General features: G+C 47.1%; 2 protein-coding genes across 2 annotated transcripts; both read left to right on the plus strand.

The window, feature by feature from the left end:
- The first annotated feature begins 1076 nt into the window (after positions 1 to 1076).
- LOC131268858 (muscle-specific protein 20) lies at positions 1077 to 3610 on the plus strand. The gene is made up of 3 exons (XM_058271143.1): positions 1077 to 1261; positions 2223 to 2543; positions 2635 to 3610. Exons 1-3 carry the CDS (start codon positions 1256 to 1258, stop codon positions 2815 to 2817), a joined length of 510 nt encoding a protein of 169 aa, XP_058127126.1. The 5' UTR covers positions 1077 to 1255; the 3' UTR covers positions 2818 to 3610.
- A 3779-nt stretch (positions 3611 to 7389) lies between these two features.
- LOC131268932 (protein takeout-like) lies at positions 7390 to 9837 on the plus strand. The gene is made up of 5 exons (XM_058271230.1): positions 7390 to 7495; positions 7591 to 7683; positions 8868 to 9018; positions 9085 to 9218; positions 9285 to 9837. Exons 1-5 carry the CDS (start codon positions 7390 to 7392, stop codon positions 9599 to 9601), a joined length of 801 nt encoding a protein of 266 aa, XP_058127213.1. The 3' UTR covers positions 9602 to 9837.
- Positions 9838 to 19925: the final 10088 nt, after the last annotated feature.

A 19925-nucleotide genomic window follows, 5' to 3' on the forward strand; every position in this document is an offset into this window, starting at 1 on the left:
TACTTAAGCCTACCCATTGCCATTCCCGGACGCCGAGGGACGGTGCGCTTCTAGCAAAACAACATCCTTGCAGCGGGGACGATTAGGACCCGGGCGACACCGCCCGAATTATAATTAGAAGCCAGTGGTGGTCTGGTCCGACGAGCGATGGCGCAACGTTCGATCATCGATCGTCCAGGATTGACGTCATGGTTGCTGGGCACGAGGGGGGGGGGGGGGGGGGGTGAGTGGGAGGGTGGAAGCGGACCGTTCCATGAAAACCGAGGAAACAAGCGAGCTGCGCGGATGAGAAATGTGCGCGTGCAAATCCAGCCGGATTTTCCCGGACGTGACAGCTGGGGTTGGGGTTGGTTGGGTGGGTTTTGCCCCCGGAACAAGCAGGAAACACCATACCATAGCTTTTCCGTTCCACCACCACCCCCTTTAGTCTCCAAGCAGCGAAAGAGAGATGTCGGGCCGGGAGAAAAATAATACTAGTTGAAGCGAAAATATCGACAGCGAATTTACGGTCATCCATATGGTCAGAATGGGGGTAGAGGGTGGGTGGGTTGGTGGGGCAGGTTGGTTGGGCATTTGTTTAGGGCCCGAGAGGGGATGGGGTGGCGGGGCGTTGTAATGGACGATTTTGAGTGGACGAATTTTGGAGGACACGCACACACACCGCGTGGGGCAAAAGGGGAAGGTGCTGAGGGAGAGTTGTGGGCGAAAAACAAACGGCCACAGACCACATCTAATAAATAAAATCAAGCGAACAACGGAAAATCCTCCACCCCTGCCGACCGGGGGGGAAGCGCCTGCGCACCGGGAAGGAAAATATTAATCCGCGCGCGCTCACCGTTTCGCGGTTCGTTTACTTTAGCGGAACTACTCCCGGACCCGGGACCCAGGGAGGAGGTAGAGGTATGGTGGGACGAGTGTGTGTGTGTGTATGTGGAACGTATGACGACCGGCTGTCGTCATCGTCGGGACCGGCGCTCGGGCGTGCCGAGAAAATTCGGCTCTGGATCTCGGCGCAACAAAATTCGTCCAACACCGGACGCGTTGGCACAGTCTTCTGCAAAGCGGCACACGGCGAACACCTTTTGCGACTTCCGACTTTTGTTTTCGGTCAGCCAGTGCAAGTCAGTGTCGGTGTGCTTCCCTGTCTCCCCGTGCGAGTGTTTGTCCTTGTGAGGTGTCTTGTTTTCGTGCCGCAGAGCAGTCCTTCCTTCGTCCGACACAGAAAGGCTCTATCAACAAACCTATCAACAACGCAATGGCGGTACGTTCAGGTGGAAATAGTTAATACATACCCGGCATACATCCGTCCAAACTCCCGACGACGTATAGACCGTGTCCAGATATGCGTTCCAAGGCAAACACCTGCTTTGGCGAGGGTGAAAATTAAAACTACTCTATCCCCAAACATTGGGTTCCTAAATCTGGTACTTCTTTACCAAACGAATCATGTTCTTGGAGTAACTAACAGTTCGCCAAAATTCCTACATTGGCTACATAAACCTACGATGTCCGGCTGTTCTCTAACGTGTGTTTTCCTAATTTCTAATGTGTTTCGCTATCGTGACACTGAAGGGTGTGGTCCTTGATTTGAAGCGACTGTTGTTGGACTAATGTCAAGGCTAGTTGCGCATGCGAGCGGTTCGTCCAAACATCGCCAGCGAGGGAACTGAAGTACAGGCGCACGCCAGAGTAAATGTTAGCCTCAACGTCGTATCGCTTAATGGTCCATGAAGTAGAATATATTTAGCTATCAACATTTCGTTTGAAATGTGCACATTTTGGCTGGTACCAGAATGGAGGTTCCTCGAGCCGCGAGCCGTTGGTGAGGTGAATTCGGCTCAACGTCGAAACGGTTCCTTCCATCGCGAGATGGCGGTGAATTTATTCCATGCGAAATCGCAACCCCCTATCTGCGCACTCTGACGTGATATGGCGAATGTCCTATTTATAGCTACGAATTTCTGGCTGCTGATGGAGCGACTGCTCACCAGCAGTGAAACACCGAACTCTTTGCTCTGGAAGCAAAAGAGAAAGGGAGAGGAAGATGGAGTGAGAGGATGGGTTGAGGGTATGCATTTGCGCGAAATCTGTGCCGTATCTTGTTTTGCCACAGATTGCGGGTCACCTTCAAACACATAATGGTGAACAGCTGCCTGTCGGAACGCCTAGCTCTAGCGTATAACCACGTTTCTGATGTCTGATGTCTGATTGAAAAATTGCAGCCCCGCAACAAGGAACAGGAAGCTGAGGTGCTGCAGTGGATCAGCGATGTCCTGGGCGAGAAGCTGCCGCCGGGCGCCTACGAGGACGTGCTCAAGGATGGCGTCGTGCTGTGCAAGCTGGCCAACAAGCTGGCCCCCGGTTCGGTGAAGAAAATCCAGGAGCGTGGCACCAATTTCCAGCTGATGGAGAACATCCAGCGCTTCCAGGCGGCCATCAAGAAGTACGGCGTGCCGGAGGAGGAAATCTTCCAGACCGCGGACCTGTTCGAGCGCCGCAACATCCCGCAGGTGACGCTCTGTCTGTACTCGCTCGGCCGAATAGTAAGTACCTATCCAGCATTTGCCTGTATGAGTGGGTGTTGGTGTGTTTACTGACCATTCCCGGTTCCCCTTCCCCCCACCCTCCGTCCAGACGCAGAAGCATCCGGAGTTCAATGGACCGCAGCTTGGCCCCAAGATGGCGGACAAGAACGAGCGCAACTTCTCCGAGGAGCAGCTGCGCGCTCACCATGGCGAGCTGAACCTGCAGATGGGCTTCAACAAGGGCGCATCGCAGGCCGGCCAGGGATCGTTCGGCAACACGCGTCACATGTAATTTTACCCAGATGAAGTTGAAGTAGCATAGACCACCTACCTATGAAAAGAAAAACAACAAGCCACTAATATCGAAGCAGCTTAGCAGCAGCTAGTATTCGGACTTTCGGAATCGGTTTTGCTTTCTTGTTTGTCCTATGGAGGAGGCAACCAAAAACACGTCGTTATTCATCCCACACGATGGTGGATGGTACGAAAAACCACGTCTCAGACGACGCGCGGCCTCTTTGTGCATCATTGCTATTTTTAGGGAAAACTCTTACGAGAAGAGCACGGCAAGGAAGAAAACCCCCGTCCCATTTGTTGCTGTGCTAACCGTCATGTACCATCAGTCACCATTCAGTCGCACAAAACCCATCCCACACCGTGACACCTTCGCCGCCTACGCGCTCAGCGCCGAACAAACCTTCGTACTAAGGATGCCTCTAGCGCCGAGGGCATGTCTAAAAGGGTGGCGAAGGGTATCCAAATTTATATACCAAAACAAGCACACTACTCTTAAGCGCATCGTATATTTCTCCTCGCCGAATGTTCTCTCCCCTGGCCGACGACCTGAATGTGTGCGGCCAAGGAACCGAAACCCGGCCGCTCCAGTTTGGAGGTAGCACCAGTCAACAGTGTCCGGCCGAGCGTCGTGTAAATGTGTTTTCTGTTTTTCTTTTCGTTTTCGGCCTTCGCTCTAGCCTCGTATCACATCGATATACTTTATTTTATTTATAAACGTTTCAGAAGCGGTTTATTGTACGATATGACCAAAATATATACCTATATGTGTTATTAACCGATAAGGACTTGGCCAATCTTTTGACTCAGTCATGTGATGCCTTACGCTACTCGTAGTTAATGTCACAGAAGAGATGCTGCACCTGATTTAAATATTTAACTAAGAGGTAGGAACAGCTGTGATTCCCTTCGTTCAAACCGACTTGCGACTATCTTGTGGAACCGAGTAGACAACTCTTTTGTGAGTTTTAAAATGGACACACTTTGTTTTGTTGTGAATCGTGAACAATTTTTCACCAGATATTAAATCGGAGTACTAAAATAAAACGATAGAGTAGACGCTCTAAGCCGTTGCGAGTGTCATACAGGGCAATAATTAATCATGTGTCATTTGACAAATGCTAGCTCATTCAGTTGTTTATCACACGCTGTCGTGGTGTGAACAATATGCCGGCATGGGACTTTACAAACTAACGTTTGCTGACCGATACGCAACGTCATGTTAAACGGTGTACTGTCCTGTCATGTGTAAATTACATCTAAATCTTCATCAAATTGTCATTGTCTAGGAACAACCGGTTTCTCCAGACATTCTGCCTACTGTCAAGTGGTTCAGAACCGTATCATTGGATGATTTGGGTTTTGGAATAGTTGTTCAACGAAGCTGTTGTTTGTTTACCTCAGAAGCAAGAGTCCTAGAGGTTTTGTTAGAGAGGTACTAATTGAAGTTTGGATAGCATTACTGGTATCTATTCTTAAAATGCCTGGACTGCATTGACTCGTGTTTGTCGCTATCAAATGTTACAAAATGCCAACTAGAAATGACCATCATCGAAATGAAGGAGTTACAGGTTAGTCGACCTAACTTTTCGTCCATTTTTTGGATCACGTCGCAATAACCTCGTTCCAAAGGTCTGAGGTAGTTTTGCTGAACTTCTACTGTGATTTGCTTTAGACCACTGTAAAAAGCACATGTGTGTCCACCCGTGTTTACGCCGCCGACGTCAACGTACCCTTGAACAGAGAGGCCAGAACCCGCCCCAACACAAACAACCTTGCGGCAGTGCAATAAAACAAAGCTGGCAAACAGCTGCGCACCGATCAGCTGCGTGCTGTGCGTCCGGATTTAGGACTGGGAGTAATCCACAAATCTTTTCACCGGTGCACCGATTCTAGCCCCGGTTAGCAGCGACGCCAGTTCTCCCCAGGTACGTGGCGCCCATTACGCAACCTGTGGTGGGTCGAAGTTTGGTCTTGATGATCGATAGTGTTTACCCACGGCGGTGGTCGGTGGGTGGGTGGGATTGTGCGGAGGGCGGGTTCTACTGATAGTGGATAATTAAGCAGGGGGAGGGTCGAGAACTTGTCCCCGCTTCAAAGACTCGAAAAGTCTACCGCCTTCGCCGCAGCCGGTAATCATCAGACCCCGACATATTAACGAAGGCCTGTAATTGACTCTCTGCCAATGGACGCGAAGCGTATTCCATTGCTAGCGCCGATAAGTGAGTCGGCTTAAATTTCTTTTTAAAATCCTAGAACAAATTCGCTGCAGCTCTAATGTTGCAACACACTATGTGAATATCCATGTTTTTGGTTGTCAATTTCAAGAAGAGCAACAGTATGAAAGATCGTTTACAATAAATAAATCGTGATCTTCCGATAAGGGAACGTCCCCGACAGTCGCTGCTAATTGGTAGATTAATTCTCAAACTGAAGAGCCAGAGCTGACCGGCAGCCGAACAGCAGAACCACGACACGCAGAACGCCGTGTGTGCGATGCTAGATTATGCTGCCGATGGCCGTGAAGTTGTCATTGTCGCATGAAGCGTGTTGCATAATTTCTAGCACGGTGTCTCGGTCGGTCACCACAATCCGCCGAGGGACGAGCATAGCGCTTCTGAAGGGAAAGCGGCCGGTTGCGGGAACGGGACAAGACGGCGCTAACGAACGACGAAAACCACGCTCGGCACACACACACACACACACGATCCGATGCTCGATGGCAAGCGATTGCGAAACACTGGCTTTTCCATTCAATTCCGCAACATGATTTCGCACACGGCGAACCCCTGGCGAATCGGAAATCGGAAACTTCTCGGATCTCGGATGACACCGATGTGCCTCCGACCACCCCGAACACGTTCCCCCATCCGGCGCGCGGAACATTGTCCGGCCGGAGGCGTATTGCTAACGAGTATGCAAGGTACGGTTTGGAAGCCGTTCACCTTTCGTATCGGCTCTTGTGGGTCAAACGTTCGGGCTTCTTTCTATTAAAATTATAAGCTTTAGGGTATGTACGAAATACAACATTTACCACAGTTTAAACAGTTCTCTGCAGCTGTTCCTATGTACACAGAGTTAAGAAAAGAACTTTCAAAATTTCTTATTTTAACATAAACCATCAGACAACCCTTGCACAAAACTACAACACAATCAATTATTTCGTAAAGTTTAATAACGATTACGAATCACAGTGAAATATTACAACAATTAGCGCAAACTGCTTCATCTGTTCAATTTTTAAACCAAAAATCCAAAAAAGTAGCACAATAAAGAAAACGTGAGAGAATTTATAATAAATTAAAAAAAAAAAATGTAAAAACCAAGCAAATAGTTGTAAACTCATTGCAGTGAACAAGAGTTTCCAAATTTAAACTTAACTGAATAAGAACTGTGAGAAAAACGATAAAAACCACGGAGCGTCTAACACCATCGAGCAGTGGAAACTAGTAATGATAAGAGTATGTTGCATCCTTCTATAAATGAAATAAATGTTGTAAATTATCCTTTTTCCTTAATTCAACGAGAAAAATTGTGGAAAAGCATACGTGAAATAACTGAAAATAAAAATCGGTACAACATGAGATAAAATATTCGCAGTAATGTCAACAGAAGCAAATGGTGAAATACTAATATTGAAACAGACACGTTTTGTACAAGTTTTACCGATTTTGCCCACGGGCAAGGCTCGACTTTATCAATGTTAAAGCACAATATGTTAATTAACTTCACATTAACAACAAAGTTGTTAAAGCGCTATGTTAATGTTCTTCAATCATCGAATTCCTTTCAATCCCACACACATATAGGATATGGGACTTAAGGGTAAGGGAAAGTGGGGTCCAGAAAACGATGTGTGCCGGCGGGGAATGGGATGGGCCGTGTGATTAAAAGCGGTGTTCAGGCTAAAAACGCACAACGCAGAGCTCATCCATCGACCGTTTAATGATTTCCCTGATGTCCACCTGCTACCAACCTCCGTGACGAGCACGGAGACCCCGTTTCCCATAAGCAGCACTTCCCTCCGGTGCATCTAGCCGGCAGAGAGGGAGGCAACTGGCAACAAGTCGGTGGATGATCGCGCGCTTTTCCATGAAGCCATCTCGAGCGGCACGCGGGAGAGGGAGAGGGAAAGAGAGAGAGAGTGGAGACAGAGACCCCTTAGTGGAAGGGATAGATTTCTAGCGAGTTCATAGTGCGAATCGTTCTAGAGGTCTGGTAGGGTGGCAATTACCCAAAGCTTGAAGTGCACAAAGCTTATATAAACCGTACCGCAGGCGCTGGCGGGCTGACAGACCCCGTTCGGCTGATTGTGCCCTCGGTTGTGGAGAATCTAATCGCGCCCCAAAGGCGAAGTTCAGTTCTAGACTTTTTGGTGCGGTTCTTGTGAAGTCGGTGCCAAGATATGTGCGAGTGACGGCGAACGAAGCAACCAATACAGGATCAGGATAACCATCTCTCCATCAACCTCGTACGCGCTCTTCTACGTGAGTTCCGGTAGAAGTTCCCGTGCAGAAGTCAACATCCTTCCCAGCATCATCAACCGAGCATTCCGAGAACCTTGTCAGCGATGTCTTCACTGCGTTCACAGCTTCCGTTCTGGGAGCTCCTGCTCCTAGCCTTCACTTTCGGCCTACCGCCGCTCAGTTCCGGCGCGACACCATTTGACAGTAAACGTAAGAATCAACGTAGCCTTCAAATGGAGTGGCAGGAATCACCACGTCCATCTTGTTCCTGATTGACTCTCGTTTCTTTCTCGGCTCAAATACAGCGGATTTCATCAAGACGTGCCGATTCGACGACAGCAATTTCATACCCTGCTCAACCGAGTCCGTTCAGGGATTGTTCGATAAACTCGTCACGGGTAGGTTATACATTACTTTCTTCTATAGGACATAACGATAGAATTAAACCACGAGGCTTCACACAAGAGTCGTTTCGTTAAAAAAGTAAGGATGTTTTCTTACTAAATTCTTTCTCAAATCTCGAGCTTTAAACCACTCAAACATCTCCTACACCTCAGCAGCCTACCCCACCAGTCTTTCTACTGCGAGGTACCGGACAGACACCTGCCTTAGCATTCGATTCGATTTGCAAATATATTCAATCGTAACCTCTTTTCCCTCTTCGCGTACCGACCCGAAGTTTTCCCATGAGCGGCCTCCAAGAAACCTTTCAAGAAGCAAATGTGCAGCAATACATTCCGTGTGTGCGGGGTGCCATTTTGCTGCACTTACGGCCTTGAGCTAAAAGCGTAGCCAGAATCCGTGGATCAGGTTCAACGTGCATCGTATTTGCATGCGTGCATCGAAGATGCAGAAAAAAAAACCCCCCGCTACCCAACCGGCACTTGCTTTTCCAAGCAGCCAGACAAGTTTTCCGATCGATAGGTTGTGTGTGTACGTTTTCTTTTTTTTTTGGTTGAACAAGTCCGTTGCCCAACCGTGCGCGGTTTGCAATGTTGCTTACTTTGGGTGCGCTGCGTGCCTACCGTGGTTAGATGCGGCTCGTTTCGTGGACCAAACACCTACCGGAATGTTTTAAAACACCTGGAGACATCGGAGCCACCTGGCTCGGAGGTGTTGTGGCGACGAAACGCAGGCCAGGTTCTACAGCCAGATATGTGCCAGCTGCCCGAAAGGCGTCCATTTTTTGTTTTGAGGGGAAGGGGTCCGAGAAAGCGGTTCGGTAATCGCCTTCTGCGCTCGGACCAATGTGTGGCACGCTCTCGCCTCGCCCTTGTCCACCGCTGCTGAACGCCCAGCGCCAAGGTCAGGCGGGCAGCGATGCACGGAGATTCTAGGTGATCAGCAAACTTAGTTGGCCTACCGCATGCGATATTGAACTGAGGCGGAGTATTTGGCACAGAAAACACGCACCAGATTGGTGCCGTACAAGCGGGGTTGGTACGAGTTTCTGGGCACGGACGCCATGTTTGGCCATTGGGTCGCAAACGATTTGGTATCGACGTGCCCTCCGAAGAGAACACATTCCTCGCAGGACGTACTTGCTGACCGAATTTCTATAATATGTTTCCACTACTCGCAGGTATCGAAGGGCTTGAGCACGTGGGCACGATCGATCCGATGAAGATCAGCAAAATCCGCATCTTGCAAGGCGACGGTCCGGTCAGTGTCAACGCGTCACTCTCGAAGGTGATAGTGACCGGCTTCGCCAGTACCAAAGTGGTACGCAACGTGTAAGTACTGCGCGAGTGAACTGCCACAAAGCGAAAACCTAACGTCTAACCGTTCATGTGCGCCAGGGTCAGCAATAAGGACTTCGGCTGGGAGACCCACATTCGGTTGCCGAAGATGCGGCTAGAGGGCAACTACCATATGCAGGGTCGCATACTGGTGATACCACTGAACGGGCACGGCAAGTGCTGGTTCGAGCCAAGTAAGTAATTGGAGCACTTCTCCTAACAGAACACTGACTTCCGACGCGCGCTCCGACGTTCCGCAGGTGGGATGGACATCAAAATGCGCACGACCACCGCCCTGTACCAGAAGAATGGCCACGTCTTCTACAACGTCACCGCCACCAAGGTGGACTACACCATCTCCGGTCTCCGGCTGCACATGGGCAACCTGTTCGAGGGCGTGAAGGTGCTGGAGGACAGCACCAACCAGTACCTGAACGACAACTGGCGTCCCGTGTCCGAGGCGCTCAAGCCCATCATCGCCAAGACGATCGAGGACATCCTGCTCGCGATCATGCAGAACATCTTCCACCAAATTCCTGCCGACTACTTCGTCGAAGATCTACCGCGGATTAACTAGAACAACATTGCACCATTGGTCGTTACAGTACAAGTGTCCCAACAGTGGTCGTGAACAACGGAGAGGAATGTTGGATCAACGGAACCCACACCTGCAATTCGAAAGCCTACTTTCACCTTAGTGTACATATCATTTATGTTTATCATTTAAATAAGCAACCACAAAAAGGCATACCATATAGATAAACAAATCGATTTAGGTCCAAATTATGTTTTTCAGTTAGATAAAGATCGTTAAACGGCCCTGACCTGATGGCCCCTTCGTGGGAATAAAAAGAAGGCAGTACAGCATTTGAGATAACCTGCAGATAAGGTTCCTTCGAAAAAGCTACAATTTGTTTGGTTTGTTTATACGTTTTGTTACGTCGCTGGTTCGTTACTGCAAAGATGTAACAGCAGAAATAATTCATTTTTTGTTGTTTTTTTTATTTTTATTCGGAAAATCCAATGAAAACAGATTCAATTGTGTAGATCAATAATTATTATTAGGGCTTATGGAGAACAAATATAAGCACCAGATGAAATATAATTCGAATTAAAAATAAGAAACAATTCCGTATTTTGTTGATGTGTTTTTCTTCATGCTAATTGAAAGACGTATTTTGTATTTTTGCATAATCTGACCTTATTTTGTAAAAGGTAGGACATTTTAATAGCATTTACAAAGTTGTAAACATATAAAATGTTATTTGGAGAAAAAACTCTGACTTATTTCCGTATCTTGTTTGAAACAGATCAAGTTGCTTTAAGGTGTGGCGACCCCTGGTTTGAGGTAAAGGAATGATGCGAGCGAAATCGGCAGGAACACAAAAACACAATGCGCGAACCACATGCCGGAATCGATGCCGGACCAGGTCGAAACTGTGCCGTGCGCTACCAGGATAACAGCTGCGCTTCGAACAGGAAAGGCCCACACACAAACTCCTTGTCCTGCTCTGTCAAACGCGACGGAAAGAGATAATCACCCGTACGCGCTTGCCGACCGCTCCCGCCATCGGCTACGATGCGACCTGCTGTCATGGCTGCGCTCCTGGTAGCGAGTGCGGCTTTAAGAATCGGTTCGCCGTGAAGCAAGAGCGTGCAGCACCATCCGGCACGGAACGCTGAGTTTCAAAACGCTCGTTCGCTCGACAGGTTCGTTTCAATTTCCACTTTCGAGGGCAGTCATGCATCTAATTTGATAAATCGTTTCAGCGGAAAAACGGGTGTGAATTTCGAGAGGAAAATTATATCTTTCGGACTAGATCATTCACCGATAAATGCCGACAATTTTGCCCAACTTTTGGCGAGCAAGAACGCTAGCAACCCATGCACGGACGACCGAGCATTCGCGCCTAGTAGCTGAGACGCACTCGATACTAGCAAATTTGTTTTGTGTGCTCGTTTGCAAATGCTACGGAACGCACGATTGTTAGCGTTTCAAACTGGCGGTTGGAGGGATATTATTTTGCTTGCGAAAACTTTGTGCATTTTTCTCCAGTCGTTTTTTCGATTCAATCAACTCTTTACCGTTGAAAAATGGTGAAATATTTTTAATTATTCAGTTTCGCATCGGAAACTGATTAAAAATCGCCCGGTGAGATGTCAAAGGCGTTTCCAGCGGATAGGAGAAATGTTTGCAACGGCCATTTCAAATCTATTGCGACGCGGGTTTTTTTTTTCACGTTGATGCGGTGCAGCAGCTGCGTCGGCAAAGCGAACCTCCGCGTGTGTCTGCACCCCGGGGAACTGGTTGCGCGCCATCCAACTGGGCTAAGGTAACTCGGATGACTTCCGGCGACAACCGGCGTCGGTCGGTTTGTCGCGTTCGAAACCGTTCGCATCTGTTGAATAAACCGTGTGCAATCACCGTCCAGCGAGGTAGGCCTTCTCGGGCAGGCTGCGCTCCTGCTGCGTTGCTTGATGCTGTGCGGTTGCTTTGCGAAAGTTGTTTGCTGCATATCGTCACATCGCTCAACAGCTCCCGAGGCCGAGCGCTCGAATTGTGGCTTAAAGGTAAAAGCGCGCGCCCTCTGGAGCAAACCGGGTCCGCGGACCTGGGTTCATCCTCCTGGCGCGACCTGCGCTCCTGTCCGATTTCGGTGCTTTATAATACCAGCATTCAGTCCGGTAGTGTGAACAGGTCTCAAAACCGGTACGTAGCGGCGGTTGGCTGTTGTTTAGCACAGATTATGCCGCATTTTCCTACACAAACCCGAGTGCGATTGCCTGCACGAACCGACGCTTTGTCGGTTGAATCAGCTGGTCGTAAAAACCACGGGCTACGAACTCGCCCTATACAGTGTATGTACAGCGAACGCGCGGTTACACTGGAAGAATCGAGGTGGATAGGGTTTCCAATGTAAAAGTAACCGACAGGGGTAGGAAACGGGATGGTGTTTGTACCACACAGCTACACGGGACCAGCAGCTATCTGTATGGTAGCGAAGCCACACTGAACCTGTTTGTCTCACGACAATCAGCTGTGTATAACAAGCTATAAACAAACCAGAACCGCATAACAAAGATTGTTCCTAGTAGTTTTATTTTCTTAAAAAATCAAAATATGACTGTACAAGTTATGTTATTGTATTATATAATTTGTACGTCAAAGCAAAGATCTATAGAGCAGAGGTGTCAGAGAGGGATAGAGAAGGAAAGGCAAAGAACGCAACGGTAAAATATGAACCGATCATTGTACCTCCAAAAAACAAAAAAAAAACTCAACAAGATCCTTTCGATCGGCTCGAATGTTTGAATGCTGAACGCAGGTTTGCTTCGGTTGTTTCCTGTTGAAGCTAATTTGACATAAGACTTTGTATTCGAAGATTTATATCAACATGCCTTTGTGTCCGTTTCTACGGTTTTATGCGTAGCAATAATTTTATCTTAAACTGAAATAAATAAGTAAAACGAAAGTGGAATGGAAAAATGTAAACAAACGTTCCGATGATTCGTTGTGGACACAATCGAACTGACGGTGTGCCATATAAAGCTTTTACAAGCACGCGTGCCCATTTGTGTGATTATTGTATGTTCACAATTCTCTTATATGTATTCCCCTTTGATGCTTGTAAGACGTTTGTCTACATTCACATTTGGTGGCGATATAAAAGATCGAAAGTAATGGCTGTGCAAGATAGCTAGAAAAAATATATGTCCTTGACGGTTTTTAGAAGATGTCAGCAAGGGTATAAGCGACGGAGCTTGCATTTGATCACAGTTTCAAGTCGCTCGAGTCGATTGACGTACGCCATTGACATTGAGTTGGGTTGTCTTTTCGTTTTCTCTTCTGCTCCGAACGGACGATTGGGCTCGGTGAAACGAATCATTCGTGCATCGTAACGTAACCATCATCATCCTCTACGCGTAATCACACGCGGCTGGTTGCATGCCGCCCCCTTTGCACAGAGATGCACACCGATTCGCGTTGACCCAGCTAATCCAACCGTTAAATGATCCACTCTCTTCGCCGCGAGCACCATCATCATCATCATCATCGGCAACATTATGCATCGGTCGTCATTACTTGGACGCACGCAGCATACGCTTTTCAGCGCTGCACATCTGCAATCGGAATGCATCCAATTGAAACGTGCAAAAAAAAACATGAGGATTTGTTACGTTCAATGCACAAGGCGGGGAACAATTGTGCCTTCGGAATGCCAGCTCGTAGCCATCGTGTGGCTGTCGGTACGAATTGGATGCTGAACTCGTGACTGGAAAATGGTCCCGAATCGCACCGTCGATTGTAGAGGAACGTTTCTCTAAAATAAATTATGATACTTTTGATTGTGACGAACTAGCGTTTCGTGCATTAGCGACATCTATTGGTGACTAGCGCAATGAAACACAACAGTTTCAGCACCTGCCCGCTAAGGCGGGGCAAAAACGCGCTCCGAGAACCCGAGAAACCGAGAGTTTTCCAACAATAACATATTTTACGATGCTTTAAAAGGCCCTAAAAAGAAAATACAGTGTTAATTGTTAAGTTGATAAAATGGTAATTGTGTAAAGGCTGGCAATTCCGACACTCTTGTAAGGAGATGTTTGTCTCTAAAAGCAGGGTTTTCAGGTCTTGCCTTCCGTCTTGCATTGGCGATGTGTACCACATGGAAAATCAAATTCTCACCCGCTGGGGATTTTCTTCGCATTTTCCCTTGCTTCCCTAACCCTTTCCGCACAGTGACATTAGTTTGCGTTCTCGGGCGTAACAATACACTGGGCAGGGAATTGATAACTCTTTTCCTGGCAAACGGAGCCCCGGTGGCGGGAAATGGGAAATGGTCCACTTAATCAAAGGGCGTTCAGCTGCTCTCAAGCGCTGTGGATCTCATGTCTTTCGGTTCGGGTCTTGCGGTGAGTGAGGGTAGCGATGTGAAGAAAGCGAGGGCGGGGGAAAATGTGTATATAGAGAAACACTTTGCACGATGAATATTTACAGTTGTGCGGTGCGTTTATGCAGATCACTCGGTTCTCGGTCGATCGATGATGCGAGAAACGCGCGTTGCACTGCCTCGGTTTTCTCCGCCTCGGGGCCCCGCCTCCCGCCAGTGGTCCCACCGGTGTTCGGTGAAAATGGCAGTAAAAAAACAACAAAAAAAGGTGTGAAAAAGGAGAATGATATTTTCCACGCGCACCAAGCCCGGCGCACTCAATCGCGATTCGCCCACGCACGGATCGGCACGCGACGCCAGGGATGCGGACAGCACCGGGGAGGACCGGAAGGGAGAACGGAAGGATGGAAGGAAGAAAGGAGAAAAGGGGAACGCGCACACACCGACGTCATCCCGTCCTCCGATTGAGATCTAAATTTAGCGCAAAGAGTGAGTAAATAGTTTGGTTTTGGTTTTTTTTTCCCTCCGGGCCGGATTGTTTACACGCCGACGGACGCTTGAGGGATGTGAGGGGAAGGCAACGGCGGGCAATCCTTTTTTGATCGCGTCCAGCCAGCAAATACACCGACACGAGACGCGAGTTGTGGCCTAGTTAGGGTAGGATCATTTTTTTTCTGCCACCACCACGATGATTTATAAGCAGTGTTTCTCAATTCTTTTGCCAAGATTTCTAATCAAAGATGTTCGAATGATGGTAGATCTCGACATTGATGTTGTCGTGTTAACCTTTTGCGTATTTAAATTAATCTTTCAAATCATGTTCGGGTTGTTCAGGACGAAATGTTAACATTTCGATTTGAGAACCGCTGCCTTGAGAGTCGCAGTTTGACGCACTGCGCACCTGTTTGACAACAACGATTTACTAGCGTACAATAGCAAAGATGTGGTAGGTCGCGGTAAATATGGAAATGCTGATTCAGCCGTGTTCGATAAATCTCTTGAAGTTGTTTAGAAAATAATTTTATCTCAATAGCCCTGAATGCTGGGAAATGTAGCGTGTGTTTAATCCTTGATAACAAGGAACTACGCGTCAGTAGAGAAAAGGTGTCACCTGATCATTATTAGGGAATGGCGGGTAGCAAAAGCAGAGCAATATCTGTGCCGCATTTCGATGTTGATGGAAGTGCATGAACCGATCATAGCTTAGTGCCACTCAAAGTAACAAAACGAAGAAAAAAAAAACACAGCACAATCGATGTAATTAAGACGCGGAAAAAAAGCGGTATGAGTAGGCGCACCGCAGTGTATGGGGGTACGTTTAGCGGTTCTCGGTCGGCTGGTGATGCGCGAAATGCTACTATATTAACCACACGACAGACGAGCCGCTTGCGGCGAAAGGTGTGAAAAATGATGATTGTTTTTTTTCTCTCCTTTAGCGGGCCGCCCAAGGCCCCAAGACGATCGATGGTGATCGGTCGGAAAATGTTTAGTACAATCGGGCGGGCTGCAGCAATCAGTGCATCGCAATCGGGCTCCTGGACGGTGTTTCGGCATCGAGACGAGATGCTCTCGCATGCGCACACCCCGCCGATGGGGGAGGGGAGGAGAAACGGCCCACGGCAACGATATCTCGTGCTAGATTAGGCCGGGAAAATGGGTGTGAAAAATCATCGTCGAATGATTCATGCATCGATACACAAACACACATACACGCGAGCATGGTAATGTTCCATCTTCTCGTTAAAAGCGAATCGCCCATTTTTATTGGAGTGCGCTTGAGAAACCGAATCCATCGCCGAAGAGATAAACAAAACATTAAAGATAAATGCCTACCGATCGGAGCGATCGATTGCGGCAATGAATTCGCACTTGCGAGTGATATGAAAAGGCTCGTTGGAATGGGATTGGGCAAGATTGATTTGATTTTATTATTTATTTAAAAACAAAGTTTTTTAATGGAATGTGCTAGCTCTGATTCGCCTTCTGACAGAAAATGATAAGAGTGTATTATTCTATAACATAGATTAAATAAAAAGATTCTAAAAGAATTCGATAGTGTTCTATATCAAACTGAATTTGAATCGGGTTTAAGAAACTGATTATTTTAAATTAAAACTGAATACTTTTACCTGTCCTTCGATCGTTAAATAATGTTTAAAATCTTTTTACTCGATGTGTGTCGATAGGAAAAGAGAAAATCTTTTACCACAAGAAGCGTCAGCGGTTGCAATGGGCATTTAAAATTTTGAAAATTATGCGCAACATCGTTCACTACGGACAAAGTGAATGATATGATTGGAATACGACAAACAACGAAAAGAAAACCAATAAAAATTGACCAACGTACGATGAAAAAAGGGAAAAGGGAAAAAGGAACATTTCAAACGATGGAAATAAAAACTGTTTCAATTTTAATAAAGATAATTGCTGATGAAATTTACGAAATCTGCCTCAGATTCGAAAAATGAACTTTAAACCACGTTTGTACATGCGTTTAGCTTTAGTCTCCTTTCATCAAACGTGAGTTGTGAAATCGGTTGCACGTGGTGTGAGTACACCAAACCGCTTGTTTCGTACCAGTTTTCCACCATAGGAATTGCAAGTGCAGGGATGCTGGTAGGGAGAGTGCATGGAATGCGTGATTAATAACACCCAAACCAACCGCTGGGACCGCGTTTTCGGAGAAGGGAAAAGTGCTAATTTCTTCAACTCGCCGCCTCCTCTCCGGGCCGGGGTTTATTTTTAGTGGGGCGGGACCTTCAATACCTGTTGACCGAAATAACTTCTACTCCCGGTGCGTCCATGTATCACATTCCTCCCGACAGCAACCCTGGGTTTTTCATTACTCACGGGCCTGGTCGCGGAGTTGTTTTCACTCTCCACGTTTAATGTCGTCCGGTGACTGGATTGTACGAGAGAACTAGTTAGACGAACTAAGTACACGATCGTAAATAGGGGTTTTCCTCTTGCGTATGGAATTTCCTCTTCACCTGTTAGTCGGCCATGTGGAAATCACATGAGGAAAATCTTGGCCACATCCTCCTCGGTTGGGTCAACCCGAATGAAACATCGGAATGCGATCAATAAGGTTTTAGAACCATCACAGAAGCATAGAATAATGTAAGAAAACTGCAAGGAATATGCATGCTAAATTATACATTCTTCAAAACATCCGGTTTCTAAAAGAGAACCTGAAGAGAACTTCTGTAGGAAGTTCTGTAGTAGTTGTCTTTTCCCAAAAATCAGAATACTTTAGTGGTGATTGTACGTGTCAGGTGAAGTGGAAGTGATAAACTCTTCCAGCAAACTAGAACTCTGTTGAAGACAAGGTTAGAGCCACTGCTTGAACGTTGAACCATTCTAATTGTTCATTGTGAAGATCAAGTTGCCTCAGCTGTGAAAGGTGAGAAACTATGCAGATAAGTTGTTTTTTGGACACAAGATCCGTAATTACGTTCCTCGATGCTGCAGCTTATGGGCAGAGAACCCAAAAACATTTGATAGTATTTTGAAATGTCTGCTCTGCTTGAAAATCACCACCGGTTTACACAACGTACCCTGCTTTGTCTTGTAATTTTAGGATCATTTAGTTCGTTATCACTTACCTGCCACAATGGACGTCCAGGCATTTTGATGTCGATAAGCTAACAAAAGGATTTGACCACTATCGGAACACTGGGCACCACTACAGGAACGCGTTTGATTGCAGATTGATCGCTACGGTTGCCCGGTGAACACACGAGTTGCACACGCGTTCGAGCGTCGACGTTGGTACACACGGCAGTGGTTGGCTGGCGTCCGGTCGGCTTAGTGTACTGCCAAACAAAGCTGTGGCTGGCTACTCTCCTGTGGCTTACACCTGCACTCAACTCAACGCGCTGCTGCTCACTCGACTAACTGAACCAAGCGCTCGGCGCATTCACTTCAGCTTCGCGGATGCTGGAAGAGTGTGGCGAGATTTTGACATACAACACCGGTGGGGTTTTTTGGTTTTCCGGGGCAGGAGGGAAAGAAAAACTCCTGATGCCCACCTAGCGCCGAAAACGGAACCTAATGGCGACCAGCTGGGGGTGTCGCGCACGCACACGCCTGCACAAGCGAATCGCCGAATGCCGATGAGGTAAACAAAACGCTGGGACGCTGAACAAAAAAACGCGAATGGACGCTACACTCCGGGACTCGCCGGGCTGTTGTGGACCAAGGGGAGCTGAGAGGGAGTTTCGTTCCAACCGTTCGGGGCAGAAGTTGAGAACCGAATACGTAAACCTGCGGAAAGCTGGGCGTGTTATATATATAGACAATCGTGCGGCCATCCAGATCGACATCATCGCGATCATCATCATTTTTTTGCTGCTGCTGTTGTTGCTGCTACTGCAATCGCGCAACGGAACGGCCCCCCTTCTCCAAACCCTTCAACGCGGGCAACGTTGGCTTTTCTCTTTCGTTCCCTACCGTTTGTCTTCAACTTCAGCCCTCAACACCCCAGCTTTGGCACACGGGAAATGCATTTGTTGCCTTTTTCCAAACCCCGAACACATATATGCATTCCGCTGTGCGTACCTTTGCCTGCACCCGCGTAAACTTCGCTTTTATCCGGCACATGATTCTCACATCCGTCGGTTTTCAAATGGTTTACGTTTAAATCAAATTCGTATTAAAAACCCACCAGCTTCAACACACTTCGTTCTGCAGGTGAAATGATGTGCATTGACTTCAAATGAAATTCGTCGTAAGACTATCAGTAGGCGGCTTCAAACCACTTCGTAGGTGGAACATGTATGACTGCGAATCAAATTCGTCTTAAAAACCCACCAGTAGGCGGCTTCACAATACTTCGGAAGGTGAAGAATGTTTACAATTCAAGCACCCAAACACCGGTGTGGGCTTGCTAGAGTTATTTCCACAGAAACATTGAGTTTGACGTTATTATTAGCTTAAATTAAGACAAAAAGATTAAGGTACGACTCGAAACAATTAATCGGCAACAAGAAAATGCATCCATCGAAATGGCTCCATATTAGTATGCTTCGCCTAGCATGAATGAAAGACATTTGTGCAATTCAAATGAGCTATTCCAGGGTGTCTGTTATGCTCGGCAAACTGCAGCGAACTTAGGAACGGAGCTGGAAAATAAAACTAAACCTTATCAGCCACCATTGTGCGAAATGGTGAACGAATTGCACTTACGCATGCTTCCAGCAAAACATTGGCAGCAGTCTTGATTGGTTTGGCACGTGTGTGTGTGAGTGTGTGTGTGTGTCTGTATGTGTGCTCTTGATTGGTCTGCAAATATGTGAAATAGTAACATTCCCAAATGATGATTATCAATCTTTCACGATATCGCAATCAATCATGGTTGTTGTGCCAAAGTGAATTAAAAAATAGTTTTCCACCGACCGATACATATCACCGTCTGTGTCTGACTGACTGCCATTTGCTTTTAGGCCGGAGGGGACCGTCCCCCACCGTCCCTCGCTGCTCATTTCCCCCCGGCAACTCGGTATATGGTTACATTTATTTGCATTTTAAAACAACTGATTGCACGCATCGTCTCGCAAGATCGGTGCACATTGCACTCGAACTTCGCCTTCGGCAAGATTTCATCGAAGACCGCTCGGAATTTTGCGATACCAGCGCGCCAGAAAGTGAAATGTATAAATATTCCACACCGCTGCCCATCGGATAATGAAGTACGTGGAGTGGGAAGGTACGTGCGCGGCAATCGGTGGGGAAGCGTCAAATCATCTTCAACGAAACGTACCTCACCTGAGGGTTGTCTGATTCATTGGGATAATTGTCCAATATCAACTAATATTGCCATCGCGAAAGCTAAATATTAAATTTTATAAACCGATATACTCTCTAGTAACACCATTTAAAATCACCAACTTACAAAAGTTGGCACAAAAGGGTGCACAACCGAAAAATTCGTTCCGTTATTGTTATTCTTACGAACATTAAATGCTACTTATAGCAACCTCAAAAAAAAAAAATTAAATTAGAATTATG

The sequence above is a fragment of the Anopheles coustani genome, chromosome X (genome assembly GCF_943734705.1).
Source record: "Anopheles coustani chromosome X, idAnoCousDA_361_x.2, whole genome shotgun sequence".
Taxonomy (NCBI): Eukaryota; Metazoa; Arthropoda; class Insecta; order Diptera; family Culicidae; genus Anopheles; species Anopheles coustani.